The sequence below is a fragment of the Eulemur rufifrons genome, chromosome 27, assembly GCF_041146395.1.
Source record: "Eulemur rufifrons isolate Redbay chromosome 27, OSU_ERuf_1, whole genome shotgun sequence".
Classification (NCBI taxonomy): Eukaryota; Metazoa; Chordata; class Mammalia; order Primates; family Lemuridae; genus Eulemur; species Eulemur rufifrons.
The window spans coordinates 33,277,267-33,301,122 of record NC_091009.1 but is presented as its reverse complement, the minus strand read 5'-3'; the positions used below and the strand labels follow the sequence as shown (position 1 = coordinate 33,301,122).

The 23,856-nt window shown below is 38.1% G+C and overlaps 1 protein-coding gene across 2 annotated transcripts; it reads right to left on the bottom strand.

Annotated features, from left to right (window-relative positions):
• Positions 1-4,285: 4,285 nt before the first annotated feature.
• Positions 4,286-21,739, bottom strand: ATP6V1G3 (ATPase H+ transporting V1 subunit G3). Of its 2 annotated transcripts, XM_069459686.1 has the most exons (4): positions 21,658-21,739; positions 21,556-21,573; positions 10,423-10,523; positions 4,286-4,459 (listed from the first exon to the last, which is right to left on the bottom strand). In XM_069459686.1, exons 1-4 carry the CDS (start codon positions 21,737-21,739, stop codon positions 4,286-4,288), a joined length of 375 nt encoding a protein of 124 aa, XP_069315787.1. The 2 variants fall into 2 exon arrangements, with proteins under 2 accessions (XP_069315787.1, XP_069315788.1); XM_069459687.1 differs by lacking the exon at positions 21,556-21,573.
• Between the last annotated feature and the right edge of the window lie 2,117 nt (positions 21,740-23,856).

Below are 23,856 nucleotides of genomic sequence, written 5' to 3'. Positions count from 1 at the left end.
ACAGCAAAATTCAACAATCACGGTTGAATAGGTGAATGAGTGAAGGAATGATTTGTGTGGTGTAGGGTGCCACATCTCCCGGCTGTTTATGTCATTGGTCAGCATTTCCTTCAGGTCACACCTTGAAGTGAGGAAACTCACTAGACCAGTAACTCCTTGTCGTGCAAACGTTAGGCAAAACTCCCACGAGAGTGCAGACGGGACAGGAAATAGGACAGCCACGTGGCGTTATCAACAGTCATGTTTATTCAAGGTGATAAGATAGAATCATCAAATTTTTAATGGGCTTTGTGCTTGGATTCCTTTCTCTTTTGTGCTTGACTTTCAATAATCTTTAAATTTAGGGAGATGGTAGTCTTTTGAGAAGAACGTTAGGGCTGAAGGGTGCAAGACAGGAGAGCTGGTCTCAGGTGTTTGCTGCTGAGTCTGGAGGTAGAACCAGTTACCTGTCTGCTCCCACCTGCACCTGCACTGCTCCCCATCGACAGAGACAAACACACAACAGACTTCATCTCCTTTGAAAGTATAACAATAAATCTCATTTAGACCTTCAGCACCGCCTGGCAATCCTATTAAACTTCCCTGGGACTTCATCTTGTCACTTTCTAAAACAACCGTTTTACCCCTTCCCTTGTTTTGACGAGTCTTCTAAAATTTCTATTTATCTTCAGCTGATCATTTCCCTTATATTTAATTTAAAAACAGCAGTCATCAGACAGGAACTTTCTCACCTTCCTACCATGAAATCTAATACCCACTTGTATATCAACCCATGCCTGCTAATACGTGTCCCTATTTGTGTCTGAGGCCAACTCTTGTGCTTGTGATCTAAGTCCTGTGCTTCATTCCCCTCTCCATTCCTTATAAAGTTCTCTATTCTAGTGAAATTTCAATCAACGCATGAAAATGCTCTAACATTTCCTATTCCAAACGGAAAAGACATGCTTGACACACATCTCCCTCAAGCCGTAGCCCCATTTCTCTGATCAGTTTTATAGTTTCACGGTTATCGTTAACTTCTATGTCTCACTTTCTCATCACGCATTCTCTCCTTGAACTCCTCCTCCACACGTGTAAATGTAACTGACACAGCTCTGTCCTGTTTTACTTGAACTCTTAGTGGCATTCAAGACAGTTGATCACCCTCTCCTTTTAAAGTAATATTCAGTGGGCATATTAGTTACTTACCGTTTCTCAACACATCATCCTAAAACTCAGTGGCTTAAAATTACAATTTATTATCTCTAACAAGTCTATGACTCTTCTGAGTGGCTCATGTGGTATCCTCTCTGCTCACTTCCGTGTTTAGGGTCAGGGGCAGGTCCTGTGGCTCTGTTGATCTAGGCTCGGCTTTGACGTTGGAGGTCGTCTGTCCTACGATGGCCTCAGCTGGGATATTTCACAGTTGGAAGCTTTGTATACTCTGGCCAGCTCTCCTGTGCCAGCTTTGTCTGTCTGGGAAGTCACAGTGGTGACGCATTGGTGGCAGTTCTTGACTGTGTGTTTGCATGCTAATACAGAGAAAAAACCCTGAGTCTTTACATTCCTTCTGACTCGGGGGGATGGGGGGTGAGAGGAGGGGATGGGGGGTATAACTACATGATGAGTGCAATGTGCACTGTCTGGGGAATGGGCACGCTTGAAGTTCTGACTCGGGGGGATGGGCGGGACATGGGCAGTGTATGTGGCCTGAACTTTTGTGCCCCCATGATGATAAGCTGAAATAAAATAAATAAATAAATAAATAAAATTTTGTAAAGTACACGGTTTTGTTTTTCGGGTGCAGTGGAAATGAGTCAGAATCTAATGGAGCCATTCTTTATTTTGCGGTTTCTGATTGTGCGAAGGATCAAAAGAAGGGTAGAGAAGAATTAAAACTATACTTAGATTGTTTTGTTTCGGCATGAAGATCTGTATAAGCAGAAAAAGTCTTTTAGGATAAGTACCTGTACAAAAAAAGTCAACTTTTTTGTGTGACTGAGAAAGTTCTCATAGATAAGTGAGTTATCTCCGAAATATATAAATGGTTTCATATGTAAATAAAGTAAAACCTGGCAGCTCTACCGTCTGTGATAATGTGAGAGCTCTTGGAAAATGACTCATGCAGTTAGGCAAAGATGTGAAACCGTATTTGAATGTACAACTATGTGAGCTGCATAGAACCTAGGATGCTGGGAACACACTTACTTTTGACAATAGAGTGTTTGGAATAGATGAGGGGTCACTGAGAAATTAACAAATAATACAATAGTGAATAAAAATATATAAGTAGTGAATGCTGCTTTTTTGAAATTGCTGTAATTTAGTATGTAAAATGATATGTTAAAGGGCCGACAGAGATATTTATTTCAGCAACATGTTGTAGAGTTCAACACTGCAGAAGAACCCCAGGCCCAAAGAGATTGAGTGAGTTGCCAGCAGGACAGAAGGCTCTCTGTGCAGTGTGCTGACGCCCCACTCTGGCGTCTTTCTCCTGTGCTTGGCACCGCTTAACTTCTGAGAAATACCTTCTACTGGCTTTAAAGTGTTTCTGTAGAGCTTAGGGCCTGAAAATCATCCTATCTCCTATGCAGGCTCAGAAATTTATTATTATCTTGGATGTTCCAGGTAATATATTCAGGCTTTCACAACCAGAAAATTGATATCTTGATGGTTTTCATGAGATAAGACAGAAGACTAAATCTTTAGGATATAAGACAAATCACAAGGCTATGTTTTTCATAATTATCTTTTCACATGATAACCCTTCAAATGTACAATTTTACTCACTGTTTTATATATCTCAGCTCTGCAGGGAGAGAGTAACTGAATTCTCCGAGTCTGTGTGGAAGTAGAAATCTCTGTGGTCATCCTCATTTCAGGGAGACAACTTTACTTGATTTCCTCCCCAGCTCCTCAAAAGCATGGGGGGCCGTGTTCCCAGGAGCAGTTGGTACCTTTCTGTTCTCTAATTGGGGGATCAGTTTTCCTTCTAGTCAGTGGAGAAATCTACCATACAAGACCAATGAATTAGTTTGCTTTTCCTTGCCTTAAAAATTGGGAAAATAGAGAAACAAACAGAATCCAAATTTTCTTCCTTTTACCTAATGTGAAAATAAAATTGACTTTTTCTGAAATAGTAAAATATGTGGTAAAATTTTAACTTTTTATACTGAAAAGAAACAATGATGCTAGTAATCTAAAATAATGATCAATTAAAATCATTTCAGTTTATACTTGGAATTAATTATATGAATAGTTTGGGGACAATTAAACTTTACTAATTAAATTTTGTTTAGACTGGAATTAAAATTTGTTTGCATATATTATTTGAAAATCAAGGATTTTATAGCATTCATGATTCTTAATGATGCAAATATAGAAACTTTCCAGGGAAGCAGTTTGGTAAGAAGTAGAGAATGTAGACACTGGAGTCACGTTGCCTGGTTTTAAAGCCCAGGGCTGCTACTATTCCCCAGGTAGCTCCGGGCAAGTTCCTTTGACTCTGTTTCCCATTTTGTAAAACGGGACACTAATACTGCCTACACAATAGGATTGAGATAATGTGGATATTGCACTAACAAAGTACTTAGTGCTTAATAAGAACTTAGCTTAGCTATTACTAAGCTAAGGGTTAGTGGCACATTAACCTGGTATATATCTTGGGAGTTTTCTTTCTTCTTTTTTTTTAAACAAAAATATTTGTGCTATCAGCTTATTTCCCATTAAATTTTTTCCTTCAAAAATATACTGAAAGAGAATAGCATCGAGTTAGTTGAGGTTAGGCAGATAGAATGGTTATAGAACCCATCATTCTTCGTCCATTTGTCTTTGTCTGTCTTACTGGTTTCCCTACTGATTACTGAATGAAATAAAATCCTTGATGTGCTCATTTTAGATCAGTATAAGAGTCATAATTATATGCAACTTTAGAAATTATCTTTTAACAACCACAATTAAAAGCATACTTTCTAAATTAATGAAAAGGAAACGAATTTTTTTTTAAAAAACCATACCCACTAACAAATGCCATGTTTTTCTTTCAAGTATCAAAAAATATGTTACTTTACATTCTTGACCTACTCCAAGTTAAATGACCAAGTCATAAGTATTACCAGGAAAGACATGATAACGATTTTGCTTTTTTGTTTGTTTAATTCAGTACCCATGTGTGAATTACGTCATATGTTATCTGTAGATGTCCAGTAAATTTGAGATTAGCATTTCAAATTCTTTAATAGAAACACGAAGCGATATGCAACCAGGTGGCAGCCACACACCTTTCCTTGAACAACATGACGTACATTTAGTTGGTGGCTCTGTAGTTCACGTGGATTTCTGGGTTCATGTCACAGACCATGCTCAGAAGCTGTTGCGTTACACTTTCCATGTGCTTGTTGTAGCGTCCATTCAGTTCTTGCATCTTCCCTCGTGTTTCTTCTTCTATTTCACCTGAGAGGTTACTTTGAGAACCCATTATCTACCAAAACAAAACAGACAGAATGCATATCACGTTAAAATTTATTGTTTTATAAGATTACCAATACCGTGAGTGGAAAGGATAAAGTTTCCTTAAAAATGGAAGCTGGCCATGGCAGGTTACTTTCATTTCTAACTGACTCCTACGTGGTACAAATTGAATACGAGTTTACAATTGTTGTACCATGCTCAGAAGTTCTTTTCCAACATATCTTTCATGTATTTGTAATTGTTTCTATTCAGTTCCCATATCTTTCCTAGTGCTTACTTTCTGAATTACAAGTCTGGAAAATACAGTTGAAAGATACCATTAAACCTACTTTTGCTGGTTTTTAAAAGAGCAACTAGCTGACTTTCCTAGTTTTAAAATATATTTACTAATTAAGCCTTTTTTTTTCAGGAAGATACAGCCATAATATGCCTTGTAAGATATTTTTACATGTACAAGTATATTTTTTTAGGGTAATAGATATAATCTTGAAAAATTTAATGTAAATGTAATTTCTTTCAAATTGAGATATACTTGCTTATTTAGTTACATTATAATTTTAGACACAGCTTAATACATCTTTCTGATTGTTCTTTAATTGGCAGTGATTTCCAGTATTTTCCATTAGCACCTTTTCCCTTTTAGCTTCTCTATTAAGGCATGATTTGACCAAAATATAATTTTACCAGGGAGTTAACAATTTAAAGGAATTCTGTAGTGTAACACTTTGAAAGTTATCCTTTACTAAAGGAAACAGTCAACTAATTTATCTTCTTTGTAAACTCAACTTTCTCATACATGGCACTGTTAAGGCAAGACAGCTGTTTTTTGTTTGTTTGTTTTTTTCTTCTGTGAGTGTTTAGGAAAAGTATGCATTTAATTTAATCCAAGAGACTCCACTAATGATTGACTTCTACTTCAAGGTTGTTAGACTATTCTAAATTCTAGAATGTACATGATCTTACTGGGTCCTAAGCTCGAAATCAAATGTGATCTAGGGTATTGGGTTCAAGTTCTTTTCTGTTTATAGTACAGGCAATAAAGGGCTTCTCAGTTCAAAGAAAATAATTTTGAGAAGATATACCTTCTGAGACATCAAATAACTTTTACAAAATAACATTTTGATATGTGGGTATACAAGAAGCAGGAACATATGGATGAAATTTCCCTTGCTAAGAAGTTGTTTAAAAGTAGAAAGAGCTACTTATCAAAATAATTCTACTGAGCTCAAACTTTTTCCCTTGAAATTTAGGGTCTTAAGTGGGATTCTACCAAACTCAAAAAAAAAAAATTCTGACGAGTACATGGCAAGGTGGGCACAGGATTGCTGGAGTTACTAGTTTTCTAAGAGAAGCCAGAAATGTGGATTTTTCAAAAAAAAAAAAAGTGACATCTCTTAATATTTTAACGTTGGAAATTAACTCAAACTTTAAAAAAACACGCTGTGGGGAAAAGAGAAAAGAAAAATAGGATCCAGGAATCAGACACAAGATGGCTGACCAGAGACATCAGCTGTCACATCGTCTCAGAAAGAATGAAGAGTTTTAGATGAAAAACAAAAGCGGACGAAAAAGTGCCAGAACCTACCAGAGATTCTGCGGGAAGAAGTTGCGGAGCAGAGCAGGAAGGAGCCCTATGCGGGCAGAGATCCACCCCAGGAGGCTCGGAGTCCAGTGAAAAGGGTAGGTGGGTGGTGAGTGTCTCCCTCACATCCCGGCAGTCAGCAGGCTCCTGAGCTGCTGGAGGGACTTTCTACCCTCAAGACCCTAAAAGCTGCTGCTGCCAGTGAACTGCAGCTCCTTAGGACGAAGCCCCAGGCTGCCAGGTCCCTTGGGGTGGCTTCCAGTCACCACAGACCCAAGCCATGACGGCAGCACCACGTTACTTCTCCGCCTAGGAGGGCCTTTTCCTGCCCAGGGGGCTCAGACACTCGGTTTTCATCTTGCCTGTTCCCTCCCAAACATTTCCCAACTCTGGCCCAGACTGCAGGAGCCACCTAAACCCATTGTCTTTAGTAGTGAAAAACTAATACACAAACTGTTATGAAACTATAAACTTTTTCTCTTTGTAGCACCCTTAAAAATAGTTATTATTAGGCCAGTTTAGTGCAAGTATTCTGTATGACTTTGGAAAAATTAATCTCAATCTTAGGCTCTTTACTTTAAACATAGGAATAATGTCACCCATTTGATGAGATTGTTATAAAACATAAACCAGATTCATGAGTGCTGTGTGCAGAAAGAGCAGTAGTGTATGATAAAAATGTAACATGAGCCACAATGGCCAGCCATATATATAATTTTAAATTTCCTAGAAGCCACATTAAAAATGTTAAAGAACCAGGTGCAATTAGTTTTAATAATATATTTTATTTAAGCTAAAATATTCAAAATATTTTAATGTACAATCAATATAAGTATCATTTAATTCTTTTTCCCATACTTAGTCTTCGATATCTGGTATGTATTTTACACTTACAGCACCTCTTAATTTGGACTAGCTACAGATCATGTGCTCAGTAGCCTCAGGTGAATTGTCTACCCTATTGGACGATGCAGCAATAGAGGGCAGGTATCAGCATTTGTTGTATTCTTCATGTGGTTTGCTAAGACAACATGGCAAGTTTCTGCAGAGAGTTATCATAAAGATGGTACTAAGCACAGAAGCTTTGCGTTGAGCAAGTAATCGGTAATTGTTAGTGATAATTATGATAATTTTTCATTGATTGCCCATCTTGAACTTTTTGAATTTTTCCAGTCCATATTGCACTTTCAGAAACATTGTAATACCCTTGTAAATACCCCAGAATTCCGTTTCATCCTGCATAACTAAATATATTATTTCCAAGTTTATCAAAGGGTCAATAATTTAAGTATCCATAGTGATTCCTAGACAGTATTATAATAATGAATAACCCATACACTATTTTAAATGGCTTTCCTGGGGAAGAATTTCATACACTGAGATCTGTAGGCGGAGTGTTGATTTAACTCACATAGGAATTTAAATGAATGAATATAAGTTCCACAAAGGCAAAGATCAGTGTAGATGCTCCATATATATTTATTGAACTGAGGAGAAAGATCAGGTTCTCCAGGTATTACAGAAAACTTACTTGTGTTCTGTTGCCCGTGTTGGCAGCAGCCTGTCACCTGGATGTTTGGGACACTATCTAAATTTGAAGTTGATCATTGTGTGACATGTACTGATACAGTGGGTAACATTTGATGACTTCTCCATGTTAATTTTCAAAACTTCAGTTGAGGCTGATGTATATAGCTTTGCAACACAATGATTGATGGTGATGGTAAGATCTTTCAACATTCAATAAATTTTCTTATAAGTTACTCAAATGTTCCAGTTTAAGGTAAGACAGAGCTTCAGGTCCCACCATCATAGGCAAAACAAAATTTTATGCTCTCAATTTGTTATTGCCTCAAGGAAACAAAATGCTCTTGAGATATGAATTCAGGAAGAAAGATTAAAGACATAAAAATCTTCAGTATGCCCAAGGCAACAATTTTTTAGCTTTTCTATTTAGATTCATGGTCTAACTTTCCCTTGTATTAACAACAGATTTAATTTTTCACTGCAGTCCAGATCTCTTCTTAGTAATGTAATATCTTCTTCAGTAAAAGATGTTATATTGGGTAGCAGTGATAAACAAGGAATAATAAATCTCTGGTAAAACAATATGTGTTGAAGTGTGATCCAAATTGGGATATTTGTTTCTGTTTGATAAGTCAGGGAATTTGAAAAAACACATACAAAAACAAGAGCTAAAAAAGCCACACAAAAAAAGTAACATCAAGGTACAACACCCACAGCAGGCAGGAAACTGGTTTCTTGGGTCTCCTCCCAGACCTCCTAATTGCCCTGGGTTAATGAGTATGCGATTTAACTGGAATGGCAACATGCCTGACATATGGAGGTCATGCCAGGGAAAGAAGATCCGTGCTAATGGTTTTTCAATACGCTTGAGGTAGCCAAGGCTTAAACGTGCTGACCTTTCTCCATGAGATTTTGATCAACTAGCTGTAAAATTGGCTTGGAGCTCTAATTATGAGAGTGACGAGGAGTTTTAATTATTTAATTATTATCCAAAGCAGAGAACAAATATCCTGAACCAGATATACGTCTGATAAGATTCTTCTTGAGAAGAAATATTTGAAGAGATTTAACTCAACCACTTTCTGAAATTATGATCAGTTTTGTTATTACTTAAAAAATAGAAATAACTATCACATCAGAAATAGCCTACATAGGATAATCAAACATGGTTAATGTTAAGGCTGATTATTTTCTCGGGTCCTAATATGTCACGGTTATGACAGGATTCAATAGGAAAGGTAAAGGCAAAGAAGAAATGTGAGTTCTTCTTTTTTTATTATTTATTTTTTTACCTGGGTCCTCATGCAAGCCAAGTCAGTTATTCATTCTTTCAAAAAATACTTATTACATACCTATTATAATGCAGACACCATTCTAATGTCTAAGTAAACAAAAGATAACAAAACAAAATAAAGAAACTGCTGTTTTGGTGCTTACAATCCAGAAGGAAAGAGACACAATAAGCAAAAAAAAAAAAAAAAAAAAAGTAAACATAAAATATATCAGATAATGATGAGTGCTATGAAGAAAAAGAATGGACTATAATATATTACTTTTCTTTTATTTATGAGAGACATAATTTCAGACAAGGTGATTGAGAAGAGGTCTAACAATTGAACAGAGATCAAAAAAAGATAAATGTGCCTAAAAGAAAACAATTGCAGGAGTGAGAGTGGCGTGTGCAAAGGCCCTGTGGCAGTGGCATGTTCTGGCTGTTGGAGGAAGAATAGGAAGACCACTATCATTAGACTAGAACTCGTAGAGACTAGGAAGAACATGGTTAGAGAGATAGCCAAGGGCCAATCATGGAGGGCTGTATAGACTTAGGATTTTAGGATTTCTTTTTTTCAAATACTGGTAAGAAGAATTTATTTTTGCTGAGTGGTCCACCTTATTCTAGAAAGGACTTTTTATTTGAAGAAAGATCCCATTACAAAAGGTTTTCTTACCATGGGATCCAATTATCCGATCCTACATGAGCATCTCACCTATCACCACTAAAATGAAAGTTGTAAATTAAGAGGATTTCTAAACTGTTTGTAATTCATTTGCAATGTCAGGTTTCTGCATGCACTGCAGAGAGCTTTATTTATATTTTTACTGAGGCAAAAAGAAAATATCATATAAATATAAACTTTAATTATCACACATGGAGTTTAGCACTTTCTATCCTTTAGTCCATGTTGCAACACGGAAAGGAAGATACCGGCTTTGAAAATCTGATTCCTTATTTTTTACATTAAACTGTAGATATTTTTCTAAAAAATGCCAGCATAGGAAAAATCATTTCTTTACATCTAAATGAAAGATTTATTGAATGAGCTAGCCAGTTGCAGAGAAAATCATAAGGATTCCTTTTCAGCAATTTGTGACAATATCTACTTTAATGATTTGTAAATCTTGGATCCACCAAAGAAGATTTGGCCTAACAAATCCCTTCCATATCTGAGCATTCAAACACTTTTTATTGATTCTACCAGTAAAATTAGTCGACAAAAAGATATGTTTTCTGAAGTTTTTTTTCTTACTAAAATGTGTTAGTCAATCATCTGTGGTAGGAATGACACTTTAACCAATCCCTTCAATTTGTTTATTTGAGGATATGATTTTTAATATATACTACATATACATAGTAACGATTGATTGACCTTCTGTATGACAAATTAAAAATGCCCTAGGAGTGAAAAATGTACAATCAGTAGTTCTGTTCTGTTTAAGATTTAGTTGGATGTTCGGCGCTGCTTGAATTGTATCTGCGCAGTCCCAGCGTAGATTTCCCTCCTGATCGTCTGCATCGCACCTTGTGAATATAAACGTCTTATCATCAGTTCTGCACCCAAATCAGTGCGCACTTTACTGCTTACCTTCGACTGCTTCAGTCGAAACTCCTTCTCTTTCTGCATCCTGTACTGGTCAATTTCTGCCATTGCCTCCTCCTTAGCTTGCTTCAATCGCTTGCCTTTTCCTGAAAATTAAGTGGCATAGAAGGAATGATATTTCTTTTTCATATACATAGAACTGCAAACTTAATTTGAAAAAAAAACATGGGTGAGTTTTTCATTCTATTTTTGATGATTTTTTTCTAGAATGGCAAACTTTATTAAAAAAACAATAGATATTGACACATTTCTTACTTTTTCTGTTGAATTCTTTAGGACATGGAAATGACAAATTTTTTTCGCACTTAACATATTTAAATAAAATATCTCCCCATTTACGCACAGCAGTAATGCCAGAGAACAGATTTTAGCTGTCAGTTGCTTGAAAAGACATTATTTGGTCAGATTTTCTCTCTTGATTTGCTGCCAGGAATCCTTCAGTCCACCCCAACTGGATGCTATTTAACGCTGGCAGGCCTCCAAAATTGCGACAAACATGCAACTCAGACTCTATCAAACTGACTTACAATTTTTTTAAACATTTTATTAGGATTTTTTCTTACCATTTGTTGACTCTAGAATGTCTGACTAAGCCCCACAATACATCAAAGTAGATTTTTTTGTAGTAGTTTTCTCTGAGGGGGACTTGAAAGTGGCTGTAAAACCAATTTTTTTAATGGTTGGGAGATTTAGGTAAGTAGCCCCTTTTCTTTTATTAAGAGCAAAGGTGTAAGCCTTAAGCTAGCAGACAACATAAATGAAAGTTTTAGACAAACACAATGCTGTGGCAATCATTAGCTAAGAACATGAGCTTTTTGGCAACCTGAATAAGTTTTGGGGTCATAGATTAATATTAATTGCCACTGTGCCCCCACTGTCTGCCACCTTGGGGCTTAGGTACTAATGCTTTGTGATCATTACAACTTTAAAGAAACTGAATGGTGTTAAAATTCTTTTTTTTCTCTGAATCTATCGTCTTTCAATTTCAGTAAAATGCCTTCACTCTTGCCCATTTAATGCATTATAGTTTCTTTTCTTTGATAATCTCTCTTAAGTTGTTGCTTATAATTTTTGTCAGCTATTTGTCATATTGTGTAGACTTTGAACTAAATATGTGTGTGCGCATTAAGTAGCATAAAAGAAAATCTTAATATAAATTTTTATCTTTCATTTGACATTTATATACTTTTGTAGCACTTGAGTATAGAATGTTTCTAAATTTCCCTCCCTTCTAGGTATGACTTGCTTCCCCAGTCACTGTATATATGTGGAATAAAGACAGAGTCGCTGAATTCCAAGTGGAAATATGTCTCTTTTAATGTCTATCAGCCTTGAAAGGAACTGCCTAGACCTCATTCAGAACTGGCTAGACCTCATTTAACTCTTCCTTTACTTCCTTTAAAATCCAAGGTCTGGTGAAAACTGAATGCTCTTCTGATGCTTGAGGCTTAATGGAACATTAACAGCAAGATTATCTTTTTCTGAATTAATGTGCATTACCACTTTGTTTATGCTGATTTCTTCATTCTCTATAGTTCTACCCAATCTGTCGCAGCTAAGCATATACTATTCACAGAGATTCTCTGTGAACAGCACAAATACATGACACATTGGTAGGAAAAACTACTCCTCGGTTCCCAGCCCACTTTCTTATCACTGCTTGTCATTTATATCAGGGCAAAAATACAGAATCTTAATGTATTAAACATTGTTTTTAGTAATAATGGGTTGTAGGATATATAATTATTTTATAAAGTAAATCACATGCATCATTACTCCCCATCTTAATTGCATAATATGTAAAAATATTGGGTTTAAAGTTATGACTCTCTGGCACATTAAAAAATAAGAATAGGCAATGCTGTGTGTGCCCTACCCCTGAGCAGAGTCCAGCACTCCACGAGGAGGCCGTACATTAGCTCCATCACACAGTGACAGGCTCAGAGCGTGTCTGTGATCCCCTCGTCATGGCACCAGCCACCTGCTGGTTCTCATTCAATTAAATAAGAGAGCCACAGGGAAATGGCTGCTGGCACAGCGATTTTCTGGAAAGACTCAGCAGCTGCCGCTGCGTGAGAGCCTGCATATGCTGCACCTGATTTAATCCAGCGGAAGGAACCGGAGCCTGAAGCCTCCTGTTCTGTCAGAGGTGAAGCAAAATGCGTGCGTCAAACCCACTCATGTTAACCTCTGGCTTCCTCCTCTCTCTCTAAGAAGACTGCCAAATTTTAAAATTTTACCCATTTCTTCTTAAGCATTAAAAACATGACTACTCTGAATTAAAAGGGAAAAAAAGGACATTTGGACTGATTTTCAGGTGATTTGAGGGGAAAGGACTAAAAAATCAACTTGGAGCAGGTTAAAACTGAACTCTGTGCAGGAGACAAAGGGTGGTGCTCAAAAATGGGAACTTTTTGGCTTCCTAGTTAGGATGGGCCATGTGAACCGAGTGTTCCGAGATTCAATAAATCCTCGAGATGCAGACAAACCTACTCTATTGCTTGGATTGCTAAATTTGTTTTAGATTTTTTTTTTTGATAGGGAGGACAGGATTTCATTTATCATTTCAGAAGGGAATCAGAATTATACACTAGACACCACTACAATAAAATATTAGAAACTTTGCCACTTTGAACAAGTTATTTAAAATTTCTGGGACTGATTTTTCTTGTCTATTAAATAAAGCTAATGCCTTACTGCAAAGATTTATTGGCAGGATAAGAAAAAATGTTTATGGAGTACTTGACAGAGAGTAGTTATTTAATTATTTTTAAAGATTATTGGGAAAACAGGCCTAATTCCCGGGGCTTTTTGCAAATAAGGCAGTGAGTAAAGCATGAGTTTTGAGTAAAGTCCTCAGGCTGTCACTAGACAAGCCCCCGTCAGCTTCCCTGAGGACATCCAAGTGGAGGTGTTCAGCAGGCAGCTGGATAGACAAGTCTGGAATCTAGGAGGAAAATCTGGAATGGAGACAGAGATTTGCATCTCAGTCATCTGGATTCGTGTACCTGCTAGTCACAGCAATGGTATTTGGACAGCAATCAAGGGAGAGTGTACAGAATGGGGAGAAAAGAGGGCTAAGGTCTCTACCTGGGGGAATAACAACACTCAACAAATAAGAAAAGGAAGCAGAGCTTCAGGAGGAGCCTGAGAGTAGCGGTCAGAGAAGTAGAGAAAACCAAAAGAGACATGAGAACATTCCAAGAAGGGTGTGGTCAATAGTATCAAACGCTACAAAGAACCGAAACGAGACATTTAATCATCATTACTGGATATCTGCTAGGTGCCTCACACTACTATAGATCTATGGCTGTAGCAGTGAAGGCCACAGATTTTTTGTTCGCATCGAGTCTGCATGCTAAATGTAGCTGGAGAAATAAAGACAGGAAATACAGTAAGTATATAACATGACAGGGGTGATGAGTACCATGAAGAAGAATAAAGACACATGGGATAGAGAGAAACGGTGGTGGGTTCTAATTTTGGCCTCTTGGACAAAATGATACGTGAACAGAGACCTGAAAAAATTAAGGCCACTTGTCATATAGAAATATGGAGGGGGAAAGCGTTCCGAGCAGGGGGAACGGCAAATTCCGAGGTTCTGAGGTGGGAGGAAATTTGGCGTGCTCAAGGAACAGCAAAAACACCACCGTGGCTAGTCAAAAGGAACAGGGTGGTTGAATGTTCGGAGACGGCATCAGCAAGGCGGCAGGGGGCCAGGTCCATGGAGCTCACGGGGCCTCATAAGCACTTTGGTGTTTGAGATGCTACCCTGTGACATGACACTACTTATGTAGTCCAACAGCCTGTAACGTACTACTACCTATGAGTTAAAAGGATTTCTTTGGCTAGTGTGATGAACGTAGATTACAGATATAAGGAAAAAGCAGGAAGATCCGTTTGAAGTTATTGCAATAGTTCAGGCACATATTGATGATTTCTGGAAATAGTAAAGTAGCACAGAGTTGACAAGAAGAGGTTACGTATATTTTGAAGGTGGAGTTGACAGGTAAGTGTGAGAGACAGAGATGAGTCAATGATGATGCCAACGTTTGGTTTTGCGGGCGGAGTGGAGAATGCAATTGAGTTGAAGTGCCCATTACACATCCAGTGGTAAATCCCGAGAAGGCTGATGTTTGTATGAGTTTAGAGATCAGGGAAGCAGCCAGGGCTGGGAATATCGAGTTTGCAAATCATCAGCACGGACCTGGCATCTAAGCCATAAGATTAGGTGAGGTCACCTAGGAAGTGTCTGGACTTATGGAAGAGAACAGGTGCGAACTGGGCCCCAGCTTTAGGGACTGAGAAGATGACAGGAAGCCACTCATGAGAGCAGTGTCCCAAAGTCAAAGAAAGAAAGAGTTTCCAAGATGAAAGAGGGATTTAATTGTGAAAGACACTGAATATGAATATCAGATTTTGCAACGCTGGTGATCTTGGCGAGAGGAGCAGTGGCGGAGCTGCAGGAACAAAAGTTAGAGAGAAAATGTAATGACAAGAATATAGACGTAGGGAACGTAGGCAACTTCTCTGAGAAATTTTCACCAACAAAGGAGGACAAAGAAAGTAAGATAAAGGGTCAAGGTGGTCAAATAAATCTGACAATTAGACAGTATTGTGGGGCTTAACTGTACCCCCCACCAAGGTATGTTGGGGTCCTCATTCCTGGTACTATGCTGTGACCTTATTTGGAAAGAGGGTCTTTGCAGGTGTAACCAAGTTAAGACGAGGCCTCACTCGATTACGATGAGTCCTGACTGCAGTGACTGGCGAGCTTATCGGGAGGGGGACCTGCACAGGGACACACAGACGGACGCAGCTGCCAGACAGGGTGCCCAGGACGGCTGCGACCCCCAGCGACCGGGAGAGAGGGTGGGACGCTTCTCCCTCGGTGCCTCCGGAAGGATCCAGCCCTGCTGGCACCTTGTGTTTGGACTTCTGGCCTCTGGAACTGTGAGCTAATAAATTTCTGTTTAAAGCTCCCCAGTTGGTGGCAAGCTGTGACAGCGTGCGCAGGAAACTAGGGCAGAGGCTCCGTGAGGAGCACGGAGATAAAAATGTCATTAGAGCAGTGGAGTCAAAACCAGGTGTCCTAGTAGGATGGAAAGAGTAGGTATCTAAACGAATGTGCCACCTGACAAAAATATGCATAAACGGTACAGAGGCCACTGGGATTTGCTATAAAAACAAAGGGTACTTTGGAATGTTTGGAGATTTCTATCTGTTATTAATACTAATAACAATTTTTGTTCTGTTCTACCACTCAGAAAAAAATATAACAGTGTTCTTAGCTTTTGGGTATTGTCACTATTACAGTAAAATCAACCTGATTCAAAGAATGCTGTTATTTTTCTCAACTATTACAAACACTGGAAGAGAAATAAGATATCAGAAAGACAAAGAAGCAGCCTCTCCCTTGGTGCCCGTGACCACGACAGAGCTTCTCTTGCTCTGATCTATTTCCCGTCGGCCCTCCACTTCTTGGATGTTTTCTTTTACTTGTATTTTCCTTATTAAAAATATAAGAAGTAGTTTTGTCTAGGTCCTGGGCTGAATATGACCAAACACTATTAATAGATGAAAATGTTCCACAGTTATTATTTTAATATTACCCACTCGAAGAAAGGAAAGTCCAATATACTTACAAAGACCCTGTTAGTCTGTGGACTGTAAAGGAAGAGGAAGTATTTACAGGCCTACAAAACTTGGCAAGACAGGGCCATGAAGTTCTCATATAGCAACTTCTATTTTATTAGTTTATTAGAAGTCATGTCTTTATGAACCAAAACATCCACTTGCATAGTGAAGAATTTATTAAATCAAGGTGCTTATTTAAATAATTCAGACTATATGCATATTTGTAAACAAGCAGGGGATTTGCTGATTTAGAAAAATTATTTATGATTGGCATCCCAGAGAGCTGCAAAAACCAATCTGCTTTATAATCTTATCTGATGTGTTATCTGGAAAATAGAAATATCTTAAGTATTTATTTTGCACCAAAGTATAATTCAGCGAAAGACTTCATAGAGTACCATGCTTAAGAAATCATCAGTACTTTACTGTTTTGCTGTTCTTTTAAAAATCTTATTTATTTATTTATTTTTGTAGAGTCAGGGTCTCACTATGTTGCCCAGGTTAGTCTCGAGCTTTTGGTCTCAAGCATCCTCCGGCTTTGGCCTCCTTGTTCTTCTTTTCAACAAAATTCTTTTTATTAGGTTTGGGAGAATATTAGCAGCTAACAATTGTTGAGCACCTGCTCTGTACCAAGTGGTGTTTTAAGTCTTTCATAAGTGTCAACTCAGTTAATTATGACAACAAATCCATGAGGTAGGTATTATTTACGTCTCCACTTTGACGCTGAGGAAACAGGCACAGTGAGGTTACGAGATGACCTGCCCCAGGTCACGGCGCTAGTAAGAAGCAGAAGCTGGATTTGCAGAGCAGCTCCGGGGAGCGAGCTCTGACCACACTATCTTGATAGAAAACGAGAGGAGTGTGTCCTTCATTTTTATTATGATTGTCTACGGCTTTTAGGATATTTTTAACATACCTGCTTGTTTAGGTTTTCCCATCTCCAGATTTGAAGATTTACCTTTTTTTTTTTTTTTTTTTTTTTTTTTTTACCATATCTTTCAATCTATATCCTGTAATGCAAGTTGTAATTTTTAGTTAAGCATAAGCCATTTTCTGCAGCTTCTAAAGTCAAAAGACTCAGTGTTTGTTTGTGGGAGAGGTTGTGATGCATGTTTAGAAACGATTCAGGAATGTGGGTTCTTTACGGGATGCTGAGCTGCAGGCGTTGCAGCATTTCAGAGCAGTGTTAATGCAGAGATATAGAGGCTTACGTCGGTAATGGGTGTAAATGAAATAGATACTGCTCTTAAAAAAGGTCATAAACAGAAGTAAAAATGTTACATATTTCAGAGAAACACAAGCCTCTGTTCCTCCTGTTGATGACGGTACCTTGAATTCCTAATCTCATTCTGATTAAAGGTTCAGTTCCATAGCCCAAACCTGGAGCTCCAGGGCAGCTCTCTGATGTTCCTTATTCAAAATGTAACCTGGCCAGGTGCGGTGGCTGGCTCATGCCTCTAATCTCATACTCTAGGAGGCTGAGGGGGAAGGATTGCTTGAGGTCAGGAGTTGGAGACCAGCCTGAGCAACATAGCAAGACCCTGTCTCTACAAAATATTTAAAAATTAGCCAGGCATGGGTGGCGCACACTTGTGGTCCCAGCTACTCAGGAGGCTGAGGCAGGAGGTTGCTTGAGCCCGGGAATTTGAGTCCGCAGTGAGCTGTGATGACAACACTGCACTCCAGCCGGGGCAACAAAGTGAGATCCTGCCCCCCCCCAAAAAAAGTAACTTGTCTTTGACCAAAGTACTCACTTTTCTGTTTTGATTAGTGAACAATTTATTAAGCAGAATGTTAACTCCAAGTAAGATCATTTAAAGTAGTGCAAATCTACTGTGGTTTCATCTAAATTCAACCAAAGAGTGAGGCTGTCTTGCACATAAAAACGTGTGTGAGAGCTTTAACTAAGAAATGTCTTTTAATCTGTGATCAGTGAACAGAGGGAAATATCTGAGCATTTCCAGTCATCTTAGCAGAAGTCCAAGTCTTCCCTGCTACAGGAAAGGCAGACCCAGCACTTATGGCAGGGGTGTAATGAAACGAAAGGAGATTGTTTATTCTATTCCGTCTTCTATTGCTATCACCTCGCTTATTGTACACATATATAACATATATTAAAAATAAAAATAATTCTATTTAGTTTGTATTCTGCTTTACTATCTTACATATATTTTCCTGATTCCTAAAGCATCTTGGTCATATATATGCACATATATATATTAGAACTTCTGTTTTTATTTTTTTAGAAAAGAAGACTGAAATTCAAAGATGCTAAATAACATATTAATATAAAGAATCATAGATTTTTCAATTCAGGCTGACGCTTTTTTTACTCTGCTGCCTTATAGCGTGACTTTTCAAGCCTGTCCACAGTCCTGCCCACGCTCCTCTCAGCCGCTGTCTCTCTCGGCAGCTGCTGAGTGTCTGGAGAGCAGAGGCCTGAGCATCCCACTTCTGCAGACCTAATGGCCTTCCGGAGAGTTCCTACATCAGGTCCCTCCCTAATCCCTTCTCTGTGTCCCTCAAGGCAAAACATTTATGCCATAGACTGTATTATGTAGCAACTTCTCAGATCTGAGGCTGTCCTCCTTAATGGAATATATTAATATTTTTACAGCATAATATATAAAAATACTGCTACCTTATTAATCTTAGATTTTTCTAAAATGATTAACATGTGAATTGCTGTTCTCTCTCTCCCCCCTTCTCTCCTTTCCTCCTTCCCCCTTTATTTTTTAAAAGAAATATATATTTAATAGTTCTGCTCTAATGCTCTACGTGCAAGTGTCTGAGAGACTTTCAAATAAATGGATTAAGAATGAGAAAGTGATCACAGACTTCTGCAATGGTGTTCGCTGTTGTGACTCGTGCGTCCTCATTCTGAGTCTCTGTTCTGCCTTAATAGGCCAGATTTTCAAACGAATCATGTTATGGGAAAAAGAGTAAAAATAGATGGATTTATTACAATGATGAATATCTGTTTCTTTCATGTCATTATTCTTTTCTCTTTTTTTAAATAGTCATTATGCATTTATCTCACCGGGGAGTTCTTTAAGGAAGCGTCCAGGTCTATGCATCAGTGTGGACATCAAAGCAGCTTGGAATTAGTAGGCAGCCAATAAGTACTTACTGAATTAAATAAACGAATGGAATAAAAACTCCTGAAATATGAGGGAAGGTATAACAAACCAATATATAAGGTAGCATTTCTATAGAATGCTTGAGTTGCAGGGGTGCTGTTGTGACTATAAACTGCCACCTGCTGAGAGCTACATAGGAAAACATTTCTGTCCCGTGAAAACTGTCCTCAAAGCCTATGATTTCTTAGGCAAAGAGGAAAGACATATTCTTTGTAAAACTGGGTGCAAAGGTTATTTGTTGAAAGTCAAAATATTTTCTAGAATATTTCTAAATCCTTGGTATTTATTAATGGTTGAATAGTCTCCTTGAATATTCATGGACAAAGACATGGTAAACTAAGTAAAAAATATACAGGTATTTTAAGTTCATGGCAACTAAAATGAACAAAATACAATATGTATTTTTTAATACTGATTTCTGAGGACAGATGGCCCAAGCACAGCATATTAACTATAGGAAAGGAAAAGAAGTTTGGGCTTATCTTTATTGTGGAATTTAAAGCTAGGTTGCCCTTCGTAGCTTCCACCCCCAAACAACTTGCATAATTAGCAATACTTTTCTTCTCTAATGACTTCAAAGAAAGGAGAAATAGTTGGTAAAAATTATTTGAATCATGCAATGGTATTAATTACATATGTGCTCAGTGATGTCATTTTGTTTTTTCCATAAAGGAAACAAAGGCAACATAATTATCACATCTTAAAATAATTTGGTCTTCTGTTATGGAAGTTTTAAATGTTGTTAAAGAAATTTGAATAAAAAATAAGGGAGTTTTCTATACTCTTTCAACCAGCAGGTACTGGACTGTTTGTTTTCTACAAAATTACTCTTCATTCCTACCATCTTGCAATCATTTGCACAGTTTGTTGTAGAAAAAGGAATGGAGAAATAGGTAAGGTTTGTCTTCACTGTCTATCTCTTTCCTTTCCTCTTCTGTCACCTCCACAAGGAGGCTTTTCCTTTTTTGCTGTTGATGCCCACATTGCTGAGTGTTCAGGAAATCAATTCATCTTAAGAAAGGGAGATGATTTTACCTGTGGTTGAAAACTCCAGTGGACTTACGAGTACCTGCCTCATTCCTTTCTTGCTTTGTAATGTACTTTCCTCATTTCATTCAATACATCTAAATAAGCTTTTGTCAGCACCTGCTTTAATCCTGTCACTACAGTCATCCAAAGAGTTGCATCAGCTGCATTTTTAAGATATGACCCCCCCCCCATCTTGCCAGACTTTGAATCGAATTGCAGAGGCAGAACACAAAATTATGAAGAAGGTTAATGGCACTACAAATCATTGTAGATTAAATTATGGGGTGATATGCAATGGGATAGTGGAAAGCACATAGGCCTTGGCCTAGGGAATCTGAAACATGTTAGTGTTTGAGTTATAAAAATTATGCAAATTTTGTATCATGTAGTTGTTAAGATCTTGGCTTGCAAATCAGACCTTGTCTAAATCGTTTCTGTACCATTTACTCTCTCTATGACTTTGGACAAGGTATATAACTTCTGTGAGCATCACTTTCCCCCTTTGACATAAAGGTTGTGAGGAGTAGATAAGATAAGCATTGAGCATGGTGCCTGGCAAAATATTTTCTATTTTTTAAAATATAACCTTGGGCAAATCACAAATTCTCAGTTTCTACATATATAAAATGGGAATAACATTAATACCTTATTCATTTGGCTATTGTTGATATCAGATAGACTAGGAAAGGGGCTGGAAGTTAGTTGAGGACATTCTACATGTAAGTATACAGATGCAGGACTAAATAAAAAGAGGGCTGGGCATGGTGGTGGGGCCTGTAGTTCCAGCTACTTAGGAGATGGAGGTGGGAGGATCATTTGAGCCCAGGAATTCAAGTTAAGCCTGGGCAACACAGTGAGACGTTATCCTTAAAAAAATAAATAAACATAAAATAAAAATAAAAAGAGTTAGAAAACAGGAATAAAATAGAAATGTTTTTAAATATTAGAAATTAAAGGCTATCAAGAGAGGGATGAGAATGAGCTATTAACTGTTATTCCAGTTTCATGGAAGTGGAAGCTGATGCTTACAAAAGAGAAGTAATTTGCTGGCGTTCCTCACTCATGGCCAGAGTCGGTCTGGAAGTTGTCTGTCCCTCAACCACTCTGCGATATTGGAAACCCGAGCGGCGGGGGCGTTACGGAGGCTGCAGGGCCGAGGTTTGAGCTTAAGTCTCCGCAACCCTGACGCCCACCCCGCACGGGCCTCTCTGCGGGCTCCGGATCCGGAGATTTCGCCCCCGCTACGCTGATGGGGAACATAGGCTGGGTAAGTTCCGTGAAAGGCCAAGGTCTCGCAGGGAGAAGAGTAAACCAGAGTTTGAACCCAGGTCTGCCAGACCCAAAGCCCTGCTCCTCCCAGTGCATCCCACGGCCTCTTTTGTGTGGTTACAAACCCGCTACAGGTGAGACTTACTCTTCTTGGCCTCTTCTAGCTTGTCCTTGGCCCTTTTTTCTGCCTGAAGGAGCTGCTGGATCCCCTGAGACTGGCTGGTCATGGTGGTGTCCTGCTCCAAGCAAGCGGCTTCTGTGACATCTGAGATGTGTCCTGTTCATTTATCCGTTTAGAGATCACCGCATAGCTCAGACTGTTGTGTCAACAGGGAGTTCTGAACACAGCTGTTGGCTCCAGACTGGCCCGACTGGGCCCCAAGGAGAGCCCAAGGTTGAATCCAGAAAAGCAAGTTAAACCCATATGAAGACGTTAAAAATTGACCGTAGCTACCAACTTTAACTCTTCTATAGTTGAAGAAACAGGGAGGCTTGACTGGGGTGTTGAGTCTATTTATAAAAAAAAGAATCAGATACCTTCTACAATATTAATTTCCTTCATCTCCTAAGACATATTGACATGTTTAGGGATTTTCCTTTCCAGTTACAAGATCTTTTTTTGTTCTTTGTGTAGTACTAGTTCCAGATATTTTTGTGTGTTTCTAGCAGTTCAATTCTCTGCTTGAGGAAAGTTTATTCACCTTTTGCTAGAAAGGAAATTTTCTAGCACAGAAAAAAAAACTAGATCTATTATTATTATTTTTTTTTCCCCTAGGCATCAGGTGACAGGAATAAAAAGATTTCTTTTGGGCATTGTGTTGCTTTTTAGTAATGATGTATACTGAACTTCCAGGGAGATTTTGGTAGGGTAACTAAATATATAGTGATAGTAAGAGTAGTAGTAATAGTAATATATAATAGAAATTATAACTGTAGGTTTGGAGATTAAATTAAAATAATTTAATCATGCACTTTATCTTACTCTGTGCTTGTGCTGAGTATTGTCCTAAGAGAGTGCGATAAAATCCATCATACTTGATTTGATGAGATGTAGTAGGGATTGGACAGACAAGAATGTCGGTCACAGTGAAGAATCATAAAGTATCATCTAAAATTTTTATTTGAAATGAAAAGCTAACTTTTTTTTCACTTAGAATGAAGGATTTTTTGCAGAAATGATCTGCAAATTCAAGTTTCACGTATTATTGCTTTCATAAACTGCAACTCTATGGCCTCCTCTGTAAATCCCAGCTTTGGTTTCTTTAAATAGGTGTCCAGACTTAAAGACAACTGTGAAACAATGTGAGAGCTAAATATTTTCAAATTTTAGTGATTATTCTTCCCCTAATCTTTTCAGGTTATCTTATCCATACCTACCTTACACATATACACCTAGCAAATCCTTCCAAAAGGAAAAGGTTTTTTTCCCACAGGCTCACTTTTCTTCCTTTTTGGAATTATATTTAGTCAGCTTATAAAATACTTAATTTTTTTGCATAATTACAACAAGCAGTGCAACTGAAATAAACAGATTTGTGAACAAGCTCAGCTCTTGCCTGACACCTCTGGACATGAAGATGCAAGGTGGAATGTCAGGGAGAACTGCATCCCTGGGGGAAAAGGCTTTCAGCATAACTCAAAGTTGGGATTAGAATAAATTTTGTCCTCTTCTGAGCCTCAAAAAATTACTTTATCAGTGAAAAGGAGGGGTAGGAAAATCCGCCCAGAAGTGGAGAAAGATGGCAAGGAAGCTTGTGATCTCACTCTGGGCTCTGGGTGGGTGGGGAAGTAACTACAGGTCCACGCTTGTGTAGTTTGAAATTATGCTACCAGGGTCTTCTAGAGAGATAAAAACCATCCTGAATACAAGCTTATGATCTGAATTGCAAAGCTAATGAGAAAGTACAGTTGAGGGGAGGGAGGCAGTGTGGTGGTAGGTAGAGGCAAGAGCCTGGCTGGGGAATTTGAGCTCTATTATATATGCAACGGATTATTATTATATGGTGGTTTACCTGCTATAAAATTTATTCCCTTGTTATTTATCAAAGCTGATTCTTGATATGATTTTTTTCACTTATGAAGTCAAACATTCTAAGGATAACAATGCTTTAAAAATACTATCTGCTTTTAACCTAGATTTTTAGTTTGTTCTTCAAATATTTTGTATTACTGAGGCATCAGTGGACAAGAATTTCATTTTCTATTCACTAATAAAATATCAGTTTTGTGCCCAAACTGGGTATGATCCTTTACAATTTATAATGGATATGTTCATATTCAGCTCATTTGATTCTCACAGTAGCTCTGGATGTGGGTATGATCACATACCACACTCATTTTAGCA